Source organism: Mesoplodon bidens (assembly GCF_964165515.1).
Source record: "Mesoplodon bidens genome assembly, chromosome: 18".
Lineage (NCBI taxonomy): Eukaryota > Metazoa > Chordata > Mammalia > Artiodactyla > Ziphiidae > Mesoplodon > Mesoplodon bidens.
Window position 1 is genome coordinate 50,510,187 of NC_138175.1, and position 17,993 is coordinate 50,528,179.

A 17,993-nucleotide genomic window follows, 5' to 3' on the forward strand; every position below is an offset into this window, starting at 1 on the left:
AAAAGAAAAAATATATGCACCCCCATGTACACTGCAGCATTATTTACAATAGTCAAGATAAGGAAACAATCTAAGTGTCCACTGATGGATGAATGGATAAAGAAAATTCAGCTATAAATAAAAATGAAATCTTGCCATTTGCAACAATACGGGTAGACCTTGAGGTATTTGAAGACAAATGCCGCTCGATCTCTCTTATATGTGGAATCTAAAGTCACCACCCCCCGCCCCGCAACAAACACACAAAACCAGCCAAGCTCACAGATACAGAGAACAGACTGTTGGTTGCAAGAGGCAGGGGTTGGGGGATGGGAAAAATAGGTGAACTGTTTTTTTTTTTTAATTTAAGTAAATTGAATAAAATTTTTTTTAAAAACCGTAGCTAGGTCAAGAGACCGTTTAGGTGTCAGGGGATGCGACGGTGAGAAGAGAGAGGACAGATGGGAAGATAAAGAGCTGGGCATCTGAATGAGGAAGTTAATGCAAAAGTGTCTCACTTGAAATTGCTGCATGGGAAGGGTCAATTATAATGTTGGCATTGATCATTTTTGGTATTTCCTTTAGCTGACTGGCTATTCATCTTTTAGGAATAATGGCTACCTATCCATGAATACTCAAGGACACCTGAACAGTTAGAATTAGGACAGGCATTCATCAGTTGACAAACAACATTCTAGAGTATCCCTCCATCCCACTGATTTATTCCACACCTATTAGCTGCCTCAAGGAGGACCGAAGACAGTGAAGACCACACATGTATTAACCGATTCACTCAGTCAAGGCACAGAGCAAAGCAAGCCAAGTAACCTGAAGCAGAAGCATAATTCTGACAGGTCCGATGGGCAGCAATGGGCCAGTGCAGCTGGGACAGAAGGAATGAGCTAGAAGAGGGGGTGAGGTGGCAGACACCTCAGGGGCTGACATTTTCTGACTCATGTGTCAGGAGGGCTCTCTGGCTTCTGGGTCACTGCTGGATGGTTCTCACCTGAACACCCATCTCTCTGGGTCTCTGTCTCCATCATCAAAAGCTCTTCTTCTCTCTCCAGCTGTAATATAAGCTCTGGTTTGAAGGGCTGATTCCCTGTAAAAAGGCGAGGAGAGCAAAAGTTTTAAATTTTGACCAAGTCCCAGTTGTGTGTTTTTTTCTTTTTTTTCTTTTCTGAATCATGTTTTTGGGATCATGCCTAAGACCTCTTTGCCTAACCCAAGGTCATGAAGATTTTCTCCTGTGTTTCTTTCTAGAAGTTACATTTTACATTATGTCTCTTATCCATTTTGAGTTAATTTTTGGGTAGGTGTGAGGCATGCAAATATATGCATACAGAAGTCCAAATGCTTCAGCACCATCTGTTGAAAAGATGATACTTTCTCCATTGAATGGCCTTGGCACCTGTAGTACATCTAAAATAGTCTCAGAATTGCTTATTCCATATCAGAGCAATAAACAAATCCACTAAAAAGTGTTCAGGATTGCAAGTCATTCTCCCATCCCCCTCCCACTGTACCAAAAACTAAGGGTATAGAGTTATACACTGTGTTCCTTAGCTACTTCCGTGAATTCTTTCTTTTCTCTATTCATTGTGGTTAAGGTATTAATTTCAAATACAATTCATTTTTCTTTTAGATTATCATCCCTTTGCCTTCTTATTTGATTTACGTTTCAGAATGTGTTGAACCAACATATTTTCAAAAGTCCAAACTAGACAAAAAGGTGTATCCAGACAAGTGTAACTCTCTCAAACATCCCTTCCACACTATTACCTTCCACCCACTTATAAAAAACTAACTTCATGACTTCCTGATTAACCCTTCCTGTGTTTCTTCTTATAAAGGTTGGCAGATATTCATATATTTACTTATTTTCCCTTCCTCCTTACATAAACTAGTATACTATTAATGCTCTTTTGCACTTTGTTATCTTTAGGGAAAATTCCTACAAGTGAACTGGAAAAAGGTAACTCCATAGTTCTGTTAGATATTGTCAAATTCCTCTCCTTAGGGGTGGTATCGAGTTGCACTCCTACTTTCAATGCATGAAAGTGTTTTATTCCCCACAGCTTTGCCCCAAAAATAGTGTTATGTTTTTGAATTTTTGCTAATCTCATGGATGAAAAATGGTGTTTCAGTATAATCTGAATTAACATCTCTCTTATTTTGAATGAAACGGAATAACTATTCATATGTATACATATTTATATCAATATGTGTGCATGTATATGTGTATGTATATGAATATACACAACCAGATACATCCCCACCTCCCAGCTCTAAACCCTGAGAGCAGGAAACAAAGAAACCACAGTGGCAAGGACAATCCCTAGCATCCAGACCGTGGTGTTAAATACCATTCCCCAATAAATGAAATAAATGATTCCAGAGCTGGGGCAAAGGAAAGGATGAGCCTAGGACAGCATGCTATGCCCCCAAATAAGAGAGTGCTCAAAAAAAGGCTGGGGGCATATTACAAGGGCAAGGAGTCAGCTTAAAGGGGTCAAATTTGGAACAACTTTAGCAAGATAATTATTATTGTAATAAATTACAAATCATTTTTATAAGAGAATTCACAAGTGCCTACAAATAATAAATAAATAAATGGTTAAGAGAGAGGGGCTCTTGCGTTCTGCAGAATGCCAAGTGCTCACTGCCACGTGTGAAGGAAGCACGAAGCCAGAAAATCATCATTTGGTAACTATCATGGTAGAGACTGGATACGGCAAGAATCATCATTGGATGCTAAGTCTATAGGGAAATGTTTGTGTGGTCTTAAAAAGTGATGCCCTGTGACTGCAAGAGGAAGTAATCTTATAGTGGAGAAATTGGACATCTTGACAGGGTGATGAAAATTAGCATCACTAATGAGGGACAGATGGTGTGTCTCTAGATGTGATACCCTCAAAAGGACACACCACTACCAACTGCAGAGTTCCAGCCAGAATGGATCATCTGAATCTAATTATGAGGAAATACTAGGAATGCTCTATTAAAAATGGGGGGAGGGAGTAGCAGTATTCCTTAAAAAGTCACAGTCTTAAAAGGCAAAGCAATGCTGTGAAAATGCTCCAAATTAAAGGAGGCTAAAGAAACACTGACAGCTAGACTAGACCCTAGGCTGGATCTTGCCCTGGAGACAGAAAAATATGCTTTAAGTTATATAATTGGCTCTACTGATAAAATTAGGGCATAAATGATAGATTGGATAAAAGTGCTATATCTGCACTGGGGATATGTAAGAAATATTCCTATTTCTACAAAATATACTGTCCAGTGAAGTATTAACCTTGCCCAAAGAGAGGTCTGGCTTTTGCCCTCAGCTCTTGGGAGATGATAACTAAGCACTGGCCATGTACTGCCTGATAAGAGTGTCCTTTTTTTACCTGGAGGCCCTGGGCCACACCAGAGAGTTTAACAATGTGATTTATGGTGGGGCCTTTAGGCCATGTGTATCAGCTTGATTTCTGGAAGTGAGGGGGCGTATGGAAACCAAAGTCAGCCACACAGGTGTCCAACCACATCTATGCGACCAAGCTGCAATTAAAGCTCTGGACACCAAGGTTTGTGTGAGCCTCCCTGGTTGGCAACACTCCGCATGTACGGTCACCCGTCACTGATGGGGAGAGTGAGTGCTGTCCACGACTCGCCTGGGAGAGGACAGCTGGGAGTCTGTGCTGGAAACTCCCCTGGACTCTGCCCCAGGCGTCTCTTCTCTTGGCTGATTTTATCCTGTATCCTTTCCATGTAATAAAGTGTAGCTGTGAGTATAACAGCTTTGAGTGACTTCTGAGAGTTCTAGCAAATTACTGAGGCTCAGGGGACCCCCCGAGCTTGGAACTGGTGTCAGAGTAAGGGTAGTCTTGGGATTCCTGAACTGTGCATATACACTGAAGTATTTAGAGATAATAGGGCCATGGCATACGTAAATTACCCTTAAATGGTTCAGAAAAAAAATTAGGTATATACATATGTTTTCATACATATACATAAATATTTATGGAGAGAGAAAGAACATGCACATAAATGATAAAATTTAAATGGGGTAAAATGTTACTATAGGTGAATCTAGGTAAAAGCTATATGGGTGTTCTTGTTCTATACTTTTACTTTTGCAAATTTTCTGTAAGTCTGAAGTTATTTACAAATACATCATTAAAGCAAAAAACAAAATACCTGTGAAAAATCACATTTATAAACAACTACAGTGGGAATTCCCTGGCGGTCCAGTGGTTAGGACTCAGTGCTTTCACTGACGAAGGCCTAGGTTCAATCCCTGGTCAGGGAACTAAGATCCCGCAAGCCGTGTGGTGTGGTGCCCCCCCCACACACACCAAAAAAACCAAACAAAAACAACTACAGTTACTGGAACCCTGAAAAACAAAGAAGCTGGAGCAACTCACTAAACTGATTTTATGACAAACCAGTGGAGCAGCACCACAAGCTGCCCACTTATAGTTCAAAGGACAGATTCTTTTTCCTGGACAGAAACATCAGAAACATCTTGTCTCTGCTGCACAGGGATTATGAGGACTCGTAGGTACCCAAGCTCAGAGAATGATTTTAGGAGTCCCGGAGCTTCAATCAACTGCGCACACAAAGACACCCCAGGAGGCTGACACTGTGTCACAGAGGGCGCCCGTCCTCACCCACTGAGAGCAGGTTCCGGAAGTTCTCCAGCATCACCTCTCGGTACAGCTTCCTCTGGGCAGAGTCCAGCAGCCCCAGCTCCTCCTCGGTGAAGACCACAGCCACATCCTTGAAGGACACTGGCTCCTACAACACCAAACACACACAGACTATGTTTATGGAAGAGGGGCAGCACTGAGAAAGTGTCAAGAATGGGAAGCTGTTCGGATTCCGAGGGACCGAGTCAAATTTCAGTAGCGGCCTTCTGTTTGCTTTGCACACTGCCAATGCCATCCACCAGAAGGGCTGCAGGAAAAGAAATCCTTGCACTTTAAATTGCTGCCTTTTGTTAGTACTCCTATAGGTAAGTCCCTGGAACTCCGGTGCATCGCGTGGGCTGCTAGAAAAGCTTTAGTCCCAACAGCGTGTGCTGGAGTCTGTCTTCCCTCTTTTATACACTTACACCACTTATTCAATGTGCTGATCTTACAGGGCACGAGTCACCCTTACTGTTCGAGTATGTAGCTCCTCCTCTGTGCCCCACCTAGATGTGCAGCATTTATGGGCACAGCTCTGGAGCCTGAATGCCTGTGTTCACATTAGGATGCTCTGCTGTGGGACCTTGGACTTGGTCCTCATCCTCTCTTCATTTGTAGGCTGATAACTGTACCTTAGGGTACTGGTAATAAAATGAGTGACTATAGGTAAAGCAATTAGGAACAGTGACTGGTACATAGTAAGTACCCAATAAATGATAACTATTATTGTGATGATGATGATGATGATGATGATGATTTCTGGCATCCCACTTCAGGGCTGCATAGTAATTCAAGAAATTGATGACTGAGAATATAGTGAACTGATCTAAATAATGCATGCTTAGTTTTAGATTACTTATTATAAACAATGTTGCAAAAAATCTTTCCATATAGACCTTAGTCCCTGGAACTCTGCTGGTTATCTCCTTAAAATGAATTACAAAAAGTAGAAATGGTAATGTTGAAGAATAACAAACTTTAAAGTTTTGAAACCATAATGGCAGGTGTTGGGTTGTTTTTGTCTCTCTTTCCACCCAAATGGTATGCCTGATACTCTTAATCCAGAAGGCAAAGGCTTTGGAGTTGGCCAGATACTTGCCTACTGCAGGAACCTGAACAGGTCTTCAAACTTACATGAACCTCTTATCTTCAAGTTGACAGTGAAGATGATTCCAAGTCCCTCTTAGAGCAGTGAATAGCATGACAGATGGAAAGTGCATGTGTGTCTTATAGTATGACTAAAATTTTAAAAGTAAGTACCTGTAATGCTCTAATAAATTAATTCATGAATGGTGTGACACACAGGCACACAGACACACACAAAGAAAGCTTTCAGGTCCTGGAAAGAAAGAATCTAGCTCTTTTTGAACAAAAACAGCTAACACTATTTTTTTCTGAGTTCAGCCTCAGTATGACCCTGTTAGACAAAACCATCCTTTAAGTAGTCTTTGTACAAAGGTACCACTTAAGAAAAAAAAAAATTTAAGTTTTGAGTCCCTAGAACATAAGGACAAATAGTATCAGAATTCTCTCAGAATTGCTTTTTGAGTAAAGATTAGATGTATAGAAACTGATACTGTTGTGTAAAACTGTGAGAATCCTCATGAATTTAAAAGCTTGTGAATGACAAATAGTTAAAAAAAAATGAGGGAGAGTGTATAACAGTTCATTGAAATAATATTAGATGATAAAAATTAAGTGCTATAATTTTAAGTGAAAAAAAATTCAAAATTTTATCTATTATTGCAAGTATAGTTATAGCACATGAAAAATGAGCATGGAAAACACAGGTGATTTGTAAGCAGGGTAATAATGTGTGGGCTTTCCCATTTTAAAAATTTCTATTCTCTTTCACACCATTAGTTGTGAAATACAATGATAATAAAAACTGAGAAGGGAAATTTTAAAAAAATGAAACAAAAGAGCACAGCACACAAATGGTATTAAATGTCTGCTGTCATTCTTTAAGCTTGGCAAGGAAGAGAAAAAAGGTGTCCACTTACTGAGAAATGAAATACCTGTTAAGTGACGGAAATAAAAATCCAGCTCACCTGGAACTTGATCATCTTCTCCGTTTCCTGGGGAAAGGCAGAGACCTGAAGAGGCACAAAAGGCAAAAAGAAAGAAGCCATGAGAGAGGGGGAAATGCATCTCTGTGCAAATCAGAAAAAGGCGTCCCTCCTCCCAGGCACACACACCTTCACAAGCAGGGTGTGGGCTGGGGTCCAGCTGCCACTAGGCTATCCCGGCAGGATGCCCGCGAGCATGGGACAGCCTGCACCGCCATACCTGGCAGTTCTCACACACCTCGAGGTTCCCCAGGTACTCATTCTGATCCTGGGAAATGTGGGAAAGGAGAGACAGTTAAGTGGGAGAGGAGAGGTACTGGTTAAAAGTGGCCTCTGGGGACAATTCGTTTTCAAAACCTCACATTACTATAAAATTGCTGTATATTGGCACTGCTATATATTTTTAATCATGGTTAAATTAATTAACCTCTCTAGGCTTCATTTCTGCAAGCTGCAGCATTGGGATCGTAATAGTACCAACATTATAAGATTGCTGTTAGGATTATGTGCGTGAGTAGTGGAAAACCGTTGTAGCTATACCAATGTTTTCTATTATCTTGTAGCTGCAGAGAAGCAGATACTATTCTACATCATAAAACTATCCTTGCATATGGGGTTGAAAGAAATCTGCGTGGCAGAGATTATGGCTTTTCACTTAATAAGTTGTTGCCCTGATAATAACACTTGTTTAGACACTGCGCCCACCCTTCTGAAAAGTTTAGTGGCTGGTGAATATTCCTCCTGAAGCGGGAGGAGGCTCAACTGGTATTGATACTTCCCTCTTCCCACATGGATATAATAAAGATTAAAGAAGCCCGTGATGCTACTATATCTGTGTAAAGCATTGGCTCACTGCTTGACCCTTGGGAGGATTTGGAGAACAGGAGTTTAATTTCTTGGGTTCTTCCTCAAGGTTATTTACTGTTCTCAATAGTTATTTACTGTTATTTATCTTATTTACTATTCCCAAGCAACTTCAAAGTCATCTGTGGAAGAAAAAGAACTCAAAAAAGGGCTAATCATGGGCTTTGTGGCCACAAACTGTCTCTGTGGAATGCTGTCCTTTTTGTTCTTTTTACAACCTGTCATATGTATTGGGTTGGCCAAAAAGTGCCTTTGGTTTCTAAGTAAAAATAAAAGACACATTTTTCATTTTCACCAAGAACTTTACTGAACAACGTATTCACCCTTTTGTTCCACTACCTTCTGCCATTTTTCAGGCAACTTCATAATTCCATCTTCCCAAAACTTTTTACCTTTCTGAGCAAAAAACGGTCCCAGATGCCTTTTACAGTCTTCCAGGGAATTGGAATTTTTTCTATTACGAGAATTTTGTAAAGACTGAAATAAATGGAAATCTGAAGGTGCAATGTCTGGTGAATATGGCCGATGAATCAGAACTTCCCAGACAAGCTGTAAAAGTTTTTGCCTGGTCATCAAAGAAACATGTGGTCCTGCGTTATCCTGATGGAAGATTTTGCGTTTTCTGTTGACTAATTCTGGACGCTTTTCGTCGAGTGCTGCTTTCAGTTGGTCTAATTGGGAGCAGGACTTGTTGGAACTAGTTGTTTGGTTTTCCGTAAGGAGTTTATAATTGAGGGCTCCCTTCCGATCCCACCATATACGCAACATCGCCTTCTCTGGATGAAGACCGGCCTTTGGTGTGGTTGGTGGTGGTTTATTTCACTTGCTCCACAATCTCCTCCATTCCACATTATTGGACAGTATCCATTTTTCATTGCCTGTCACAATTTGTTTTAAAAACGGAACGTTTTCATTACGTTTAAGTAGAGAATCGCATGCAGAAATATGGTCACTTAACTTACATAGAAGCCAAACATCAAAGCGATTACCATAACCAAGCTAGCGCAAATGATTTTCAACGCTTGATTTGGATATTTTGAGTATGTCGGCTATCTCCCAAGTGGTGTAACGTTGATTGTTCTCAATTAATGTCTCGATTTGATCGCTATCAACTTCAACCAGTCTACCCAACGGGGGGAGCGTCATCCAGCAAGAAATCTCCAGCATGAAACTTCACAAACCACTTTTGACACATTCGATCAGTCACAGCACCTTCTCCGTACAATGCAAAAATCTTTTTTCACGTTTCAGTTACATTTTTACCTTTCTTGAAATAATAATGCATAATATGCCAAAAATGTTGGTTTTTTCTTCCATCTTCAGTATTAAAATGGCTACACAAGAATTCACCAATTTTGAGAAGTCCTTTTTAAAACGCACGCTGACATGACAGCTGTCACACACAATCTAACAAAATTGTTTCGAATGAAGTTAAAGACAACTAAGGGCTACTAGAGCCATCGTACGGAAAAAACCGAATGAACCTTTTGGCCAACCCAATAAGAGCCATTCTTAGCTGGGGAGGAAAAGGGGATTTACAAAAATAAGCCATGGGCAGTAGTTTGCCCACCTGCATCCTTGACCCTGTTAGCTTTTAACACTCAGCTGCTCCAGGATACCTTTTAACAGGTTTGGCTGCAGCCTTATTAATTCCTAAAACCCACTTTGCCAGTCTAATAAAAACAGGGCTTTGGCCAAGAGCCCAGGCTATAGAATCAGGCCACCAAGCTTCAATCTTGATTCTGCCACTACTGGCAAAGTAAACTTTTACAAGTTAATTAACCTCTTGATGCCTCTGTTTCTTCATCTGTAAAATGTTAATAAAAATAGGGTTATTATGAAGAACAGGTAAGTTAATGCACCAAAGCATTAAAAAGCCAGTGAGGCTCACAATAAACACCTAATAAACGTTAGCTATTATTTGTATCATCCTCATTATCACCATGAAATATACAGAAGCCACACATTAGCCTTGGTTTGTTTCTAAGTATATTTACTTTAGGTAGTAATTATCAATAGGTGTATATTACCTTTGGAATATTCTGAAAAAGCTAGTGGCTTCGGCATCCCACCAAAACTTATTGAGATAAAGGACAGGGAATAGTTACACTGTTTATTCTCCCACATCCATTTTCAGAAAATTTGAATACAATCTCACATAGCTGAAGGTTCCTATTTTCTGCTGCCTGTTGGAAAACTACACCAACCCCAAACAGATACTGAATAACTCTTTTCTGCTAATCCCTATACTTGGCAATAAGCACAATGAGAACTTGACCTAGTCCCTGCTACACAGAAACCTGCAACTGAGTGGGAGAAACAGATCAGAAACAAGGAGCAGAAACTCCAGTGAACTCAGACAGGTCAACAGAAGTTGCTAAAACTGAAGCTTATGAAAGTAATGTGCACTCTGTTGTACTGACAGCATGTTCTAGAAATGTCAGCAAGGTCAAGTTGGTTAATGGTATTGTTCAGGTAGGAATCATCAGTTCTGTATTCTTAATGAGTTTCAGTCTGCTTGTATTGATTACTGAGAAGAGTGTTGAAATCTCCATATTTAATTGTGGATTTCTCTATCTCTTCTTTCAGTTCTGTCAGATTTTCTTCATGTAGTTTGAAGCTCTGTTGTTTTCTGGATACACATTTAGGATTGTTATGTCTATGTGGTGAATTGACGCTTGGTGTAATGTCCCTACTTCTCCCTGGTAATAGTCCTTGTTCTGGTCTATTTTGTCTAATTTTAATATAGTCACTCCAGCCTTTTTTGATTGATGTTTGCATGGTACTTTAAAAATCCTTTTACGGAGAGCGGCGGGGGTCGGGCAAGGAGCGGACACCGCTGGCCAGGATGGTGCTGGAGAGCATGGCCCGCATCGTGAAGGTGCAGCTCCCCGCGTATCTAAAGCGGCTCCCAGTCCCCGAGAGCATTACCGGGTTCGCCCAGCTCACAGTTTCAGAATGGCTTCGATTATTGCCTTTCCTTGGTGTACTTGCACTACTTGGCTACCTTGCGGTTCGTCCATTTCTCCCGAAGAAAAAGCAACAGAAGGATAGCTTGATTAATCTTAAAATACAAAAGGAAAATCCCAAAGTGGTGAATGAGATAAACATTGAAGATTTGTGTCTTACTAAAGCAGCTTATTGTAGGTGTTGGCGTTCTAAGACGTTTCCTGCCTGTGATGGTTCACATAACAAACACAATGAATTGACAGGAGATAATGTGGGTCCACTAATACTGAAGAAGAAGGAAGTATAATAGTAATGAATTAGAATGGAATTCAATTGTGTGCTGTAAAAATTTATAACAGTATTTTTCCATTCTTTGTTTATAGAAGATCTTTCAAATGGTGGTCTTAATTATTGCTACTGGTTGAATAATTATTTCTGCCAATTTATTTTCTTGTTACACGACTGTTTTATTTGATACTTTGTATATTCAAACAATCATTTATATAAAAATTAAATTGTGCAACCCTTTCATTCTGACTTCAAAGAATTAATGTATCTTCCTACAATAAAACCAACATTTAAAAATTTTAATTGAGAAAGCTTTTGGCAGTGAGTCCAAAGCTGTTCGTTTGAATGTCAATATTTTCAAAAGAAACTGTACTTTAAAAATTTCTCTCTACATTATTAAATATATTATTTTTTAGTGCTCTTCTGTTTTGATCATTTGAAGTGATTTTTCCCCTTTTGGTCTTCCATATTCCATGCTTTTTAGATCAATAAGAAAATTATTGCTGTCAAGAATTGCTCGAGTTTTCAAAGAGAAACTCTTTACTTTATAAATATTGTTCTCTATAAATATGAATATCCCAATTTCAGAAAAGACAGGAACTGGGTATAAAAAGTTTCAACAAGGAACGATTATTTACATTATAAAAGACTTGTTTACTTTATAAAAGACTTGTTTGTGTCTGTTTATATGTGTGTATGTCTGACTCAGTGACAGGGTGGGGTGGCAAGAACACTTACAGCTAAACCTCGTGAGCTGCTGCAGTTTGAAGGTCAATTAAAAATAAAGTAAATCTGAATATATCTTAAGATGATAACAGTTCAGTGTTCAAAACTGAGTCTATATGAACATTTTTCTCTTTATTCAGTGTATACCAATCAAACATAAAATACAAAAGGCTTGCAAAATAAACTTACTGGAGAATCTTTAAAACCTGTAAAAAAAAAAAAAAATCCTTTTAACATATCTATATCCTTACAGCTAAAGTGGGGCTCCTTTAGACAGCATATACTCAGTTTTTGTTCTTTATCCAATCTTAACAATCTTTTAAAATTAGCATATTTAGGTCATTAGCATTACATGTAATTTTTTTTTTTTTTTTTTTTTTTTTTTTCTTTTTGCGGCATGCGGGCCTCTCACTGTTGTGGCCTCTCCCGCCGCGGAGCACAGGCTCCGGACGCGCAGGCCCAGCGGCCATGGCTCACGGGCCCAGCCGCTCCGCGGCACATGGGATCCTCCCAGACCGGGGCACGAACCCGTATCCCCTGCATCGGCAGGCGGACTCTCAACCACTGCGCCACCAGGGAGGCCCACATGTAATTTTTAATATGGTCAGATTTAAGTCTACCATTTTATTATTTTCCTGTTTTTCCTTCTTGATTTTCTTCCTCTATGACCCTTTTTCTGCCCTCTTTTGGGTTGAATTTTTTTAGAATTAAATTCATCTCTTTTTGTCTATTAGTTTTTGGCTATTATCACCTGTTTTTTTTTTTTTTTTTTCCTCCTCCGGGCTTGCAATATACATATCTTTCACAGTGTACTTAGTGTTATTATTTTACCAATTCCCCCATTCTTGTATTAGTTGTAGTATGTATTCTCTATATACAGTGCTCTAGCCAAGAAAGCTATAATTTTTATTTTAAACGGTTGCATTTTTAAGAGGAGAAAAACAATATTTTATATTTACAAAAAACTTACTATTTTTGTTGCTCTTTTCTCATTTCTGAAGTTCCTAGTTTCCATTTGGTATCATTTCTGTTCAACCTAAAGAACTTCCTTTAACACTCCTTTTTAGCATAGGTGTGACATTTTCCCCCCTTCTTCCTGAAGGAAATTTTCACTGGATATATAATTGAGTTGACGATTTGTTTAAGCACCTCAGAGATACTGTTCCAATGTTTTCTGGCCTACATGATTTCCAATGAGAAATCTGCAGATGTATGAATCATTGTTCTACCACATATGTTCTCTAAGTGTACTCAAGAATTTTTATCTTTAATTTTCAGAAGTTTGTTTATGATGTATCCAGAAGTGATATTTTCTCTAACTATTATAGCATTAAACAAGAAATGAATAACAAAAAGATATCTAGACAATCTCCAAACATTCAGAAATTAAACAGCATACTTCTAGCAACCAATGGACAAAGTCACAAAAGAAAGTAGAGCAGGGACTTCCCTGGTGGTGCAGTGGTTAAGACTCTGCACTCCCAATGCAGGGGGCCCAGGCCCAGGTTTGATCCCTGGTCAGGGAACTAGATCCCACAAGCATGCCGCAACTAAGAGTTCACATGCCACAACTAAGGAGACTGCATGCCGCAATTAAGGAGCTGGTGAGCCGCAACTCAGGAGCCCACCAGCCACAACTAAGGAGCCCTCGAGCTGCAACTAAAGGAGCCCGCCTGTCACAACTAAGGAGCCTGCCTGCCACAACTAAGACCCAGCGCAACCCAAGAACGAAAGAGCATATTTTGAATGGAATGAAAATGAAGACACAACATATCAAAATGTATGAGATGCTGCCAAAGCAGATATTATTTTTAAAAATGTATTCAATGATGTATATATTAGAAAACAGGAGGAGTCTTAAATTCATTATCTAAGCTAAGAACTAGGGGAAAAAGGGCAAATAAATTAAACCTAAAACAAACAGAAAAAAAGGAAATAATAAACATAAGACAGAAGTCCATAAATCCAAAATAAACATAAAACATAAATCGATGTAACTGAAAACATGAAAACACTAGACAAAATCAGGGTTGGCAAAATATGGCCAATTATGGTCCACTACTTGTTTTTGTATAGGCTGTATGCTAATGATGGTTTTTAACATTCTTAGAGATGGACTGAGTTTTTTAAATGGTTGGGAAATTTTTTTTAAAGAATATTATTTTAAGACACATAAAAATTACATGAAATTCAAATTTCAATGTCCATAAAGTGTTATTGGAACATTACCATGCTCATTTGTTTACATATTGCCTATGGCTGCTTTCATACTACAGCAGCAGAGTTGTGTAGTTACAACAGAGACCGTATGTGCCCCTCTCATTTCTTTATACTGTTGCTAAACACAGTACAAATCATAGTGACCTAGCTATAGCTCAACAGCACTTCAAGTATCATGTGTGTTTTTTTAAGTATCGCATGTAATGATGGACCACAACATTTAAATTTTTTTATTACTAGCACATACTCATCATGTCAAAACAAGAGAAAAAGAGACTTCAAATGTTGCACTTTTAAGGCACTTGGAAGTAAAATATTTTGTTACAGAATTAGATGGCAAAGCCTTTTGCCTTTTATGCAGCAACAACAATAGCTATGCTAAAAGAATACAATATATGTGAACATTAGCAGACTAAGCATTCATCACAAATATGCTCAATTCACAGTAAGCACCGGTCAGAAGAATTTAAAATTTTTAATGAAATGTCTCATTGGAACAGATATTCTTCACAAAAATAATGAAAATGAGGCTGCAACCAAAATAAGTTTTGGATATTCAGATATTCAGCTTCTATTTCTGCCCCAAGCAAATAAAGCAATTGACCAATGATGAGTTAATTAAATCATGTTTGACTGTGGCAGCCAAAGAAATGTGTCCTGAAAAAATAAACTTTTCTAAGATTATTAGACTTTGGGCAAGAATCGTTGCTCAAAGAGTTGAATACAATGGGAACATTATAGTCAATTAAAATACAAGGGAAATAATTCTGACAAACTTTATTTGGCTCTTGGCAATTCAGCATGTCACAGATGTTGCTCAGTAACTGTTTATTGAAGGAATCATTGACAAGTTTGAAGTGACTAATCAGTAAGTCACCAGAAGAGCCTGCGTGGAACAACTACAGTTGAAAATATTTTCAAAGAAGTTGAAAACGTACTAATTCAGTGTAACCTGAACTGTAATCTTCTGGACTGTGTGAAAACTGATTACCAATTTATAAAGCTGGAAAAAATGTAAGTCTGTAGTCTATGGTTCTTTATTGTATTATTCATCAGCAGGTACTTTGCAGAAAATATTTTAATGTATCAGGTGCTATTGAAGCAGTAGCATCAACAGTGAACTTCATTACTCTCATGGACTTAATCCTCAAAAGCTTCATGAATTTCGTCAGAAACAGAAGCTAAATATCCTGACTTGCCTTACCACCCAGCAGTTCAATGGCTGAGCTGCAGTCAAGTTTTATTGTGATGTTTTAAGTCTCGGGCTTTCTAAATGAGAAAAGCTGCCCTCCACCACTATTACTGAATACTGAATGGCTTTGGAAATTAGCTTTAGCTGCAGACTTCATGATTTTTTTTTTAATGAATTCAACCTAGAAGGCAAAAATAGCACTTATACTGTAGTAAAGTCATTTCAATGACAACTAATTTTGTTTGAATCCCAAGTAGTGCCAAGCTACTTTATAAATTTCCATTGTTGTCAAAAGTTAAAACAAGGCAGATCTTCATTCCACACAAATTTTTAGTGTGATGCAATTGCCAAAACTCAGAATTGTACACTAAAAATAATTTTACTGTATGTAGGTTAAACAATAAACGTTAAAAATTAAATGAGGCTGTTCAACAACCACTTGTTCAATGTTAAAGTAAATAAAGATTACCTGGGGCTCCTATTAAAAGGAAGAGCCTTGGTCCCACCCCTTCAAAATTCTAAATAAATTGGCATGAAACTGGACCCAAGGACACGCCTTTATATAGAGCTCCCAGGTGATAATGCTGCTTGAAAGCAGCCAGAGAAGAACAATGCATTACCTACAGGGGTACAATGATTCGAATGAACCCAGATTTCTCATTAGGAGCCATGAGGCCAGAAGGAAGTAGCACAATACTTTTAAAGTAGTGAAAGAAAAGAACTGTCAAAGCAGAATTGTATACTAAAGATAATAGTTTAGAAAAATATTTAGGAATGAAGGTGAAATAAAGATATTCTCAGATGAACTAAGAATTCACAGGGAGCAGACTTGCTCTAAAAGGACTGGTGAAGGAGAACTTTCAAAGGAAATAAAAGAAAGAAATTTGCATCATACAGGAAGGAGGAGCAAAAGAACAGTAAATATCCGGGAAAATATGATAGGTTACTCGTCTCTTGAGTTCTTTAAAATATATTTGACCATTGGAAGCAAAAATTCTAACACTACAGGGTTTTCAAGTTATATACATGCAATATATGACAACTAGAGCATAAAGGTAATGCACTAGTTTTCTCGGGCTCCTTTCTAGTTTCTTTCTTTGTCTTTAGTTTTCAGCAGTTTGATTATAATGTGCCTGGGCTTGGATTGCTATGAGTTCAGCCTGTTTGGGATTTGCTCAACTTCTTAAAAGAAAACCTGTAAGTTACACTTAAGATACTAGAAAAGAGAAGCAAAATAAACCCAAGTCAAGCAAAACAAAGGAAATCATAAAGGTAAATATAGAAATCAATGAAACCAAAAGCAGTTGTTTTTTTTACCATAACAAAAACTCTAGCAAGAGTGGCAAAAAATAAAAGAGATAACAAAGGTTACCAATATTAGGAATGAAAAAGTAGATATCATTACTTCTAGAAGAAAATATAAGAGAAAAATCTTCCTGACTTGGAATTAGGCAGAGTTCTTAGAAATGAAAGGCACAATTCATAAAAGAAAACACTGATAAATCAGACTTCATCAAAATTAAAAACTTTTGCTCTGCAAAAGACACTGTTAAGAGAATGAAAAGATAAGCTATAGGCTGAGAAAAAAATGTTTGCAAAGGACATATCTTGACAAAGGACTTGTATCTAGAATATATGAATAACTCAAAAATCAACAATATGGAAAACACAACTCAATTTAAAACTGGGCAAAACACTTTAGTAAAGAAGATAAATACGCTGAAAAAAAGGTATATCTGCTGAACATCATTAGTCATTAAGGAAATGTATATAAAAGTCACAATAAGATACCAACACATGCCTACCATAATGGCTAAAATTAAAAAAACAAAAACAAAAACAGAAAATACTAAGTGCTGACAAGGATGTGGAGCAACTGGTACTCTCATATATCATTAATGGGAATGCAAAATAGTAGATACCCTGGAGAACAGTTTGGCCACTTCTTACAAAGTTAAACATACATTTTCCATGTGACCCAGCAATCCCATTCCTGGTTATGAATTCTAGAAAAATAAGCAAAGAAAACCTTGTACACAAATATTTATAGCAGCTTATTCATAAATGCCAAAAGCTAGAAACATTCCAAATATTCTTCAATGGGTGAATGGATAAACTATGGTATATCCATAAATGTAATATTAATCAGCAATAAAAACAAAGTACTGATACACAACTAGGATGAATGTCAAAGGCATTAAGCTGGGAACAGTTCTTGGAGCTCTCTGAGATGCTGTTCCCAGGTTATAATCCTCGATTTGGCTCAAATAAAATTTTTCATTAAAAAAAAAACGCATTATGCTGAGTTAAAGAATACAGCCCTAAAAGGTTACACATGGTATAAGGCCATTTATGTGACATTCTCAAAAGATGAAATTATAGGGTTATAGTGATCACCAGTGGTTACAGATGCGGTGAGGGGTGATTATAAAAGGAAAATAGGAGAATGTTTTGGTGTGATGGAACTGTTCTGTGGCTGATGAAAGTGGTGATTATACGAATCTACACCTGTGGTAAAATTAATAGAATTGAATTGTACCCCAAACAGGAAAAAAGTAGTTAATTTTACTGTACAATGATTGTTTTAAAAAACCTGCTTCTCATCTGTTAAGTGAGGGTAATGATAGGTTTGTTATGAAAAATAAGTTAGTATCTGTAAGTCACTGGAAACACTGTCTGGTCATAAAACACAATCTATAAATGTTAGCTGTTATCATTTCTATCAATGTATTTCTCAGGAAATTTGTTTTAGATCATGAAAATAATTACTCATAAGCATTTCAACAATCTGAAATAGATGGTGGATTCTACAGCTCACCAACATTAAAGATTAAGGAACATCTCCATGGGTTATTTCTATTCTGTTCTGTTACCTAATTCCAATTTCAGGAATTCTGCACTGCAAACTCTTGATGCCGGCAGTCTGTTGAGTAGCTACTCTAACTCCAAACCCCTGCCAATCTTGTACTGTGTGCCGGGCACACAGAGAAAAATATGACATGGTCCCAGCAACAGAAGAACTTTCAGTGT

At 38.0% G+C, this 17,993-nt stretch overlaps 2 protein-coding genes across 5 annotated transcripts in view; one reads left to right on the forward strand and one right to left on the reverse strand.

The window, feature by feature from the left end:
- Positions 1 to 17,993, reverse strand: part of LOC308605397 (uncharacterized protein) — a 36,875-nt gene that overhangs the window by 11,984 nt on the left and 6,898 nt on the right. For 2 of the 4 annotated variants that reach the window (XM_081215351.1, XM_081215352.1), the window contains exons 2-5: positions 6,854 to 6,992; positions 6,707 to 6,751; positions 4,638 to 4,764; positions 986 to 1,081 (exon numbers count right to left, since the gene is read on the reverse strand). In XM_081215351.1, the coding sequence (XP_081071477.1) occupies positions 986 to 1,081; positions 4,638 to 4,764; positions 6,707 to 6,721 (238 nt within the window). In that variant the 5' untranslated portion in view covers positions 6,722 to 6,751; positions 6,854 to 6,992. The remainder of the gene's footprint in view (positions 1 to 985; positions 1,082 to 4,637; positions 4,765 to 6,706; positions 6,752 to 6,853; positions 6,993 to 17,993) is intronic. The other 2 variants (XM_081215353.1, XM_081215354.1) reach the window with 1 other exon arrangement.
- Positions 10,402 to 10,989, forward strand: LOC308605411 (CDGSH iron-sulfur domain-containing protein 2-like). Its single transcript, XM_081215404.1, has one exon. The coding sequence runs from the start codon at positions 10,437 to 10,439 to the stop codon at positions 10,842 to 10,844; it is 408 nt and encodes a 135-aa protein (XP_081071530.1). The 5' UTR covers positions 10,402 to 10,436; the 3' UTR covers positions 10,845 to 10,989.

Coding starts and splice junctions, on each gene's coding strand:
- LOC308605411 (XM_081215404.1), top strand. CDS start 10,437: ATGGTGCTGGAGAGCATGGCCCGCATCGTGAAGGTGCAGCTCCCCGCG.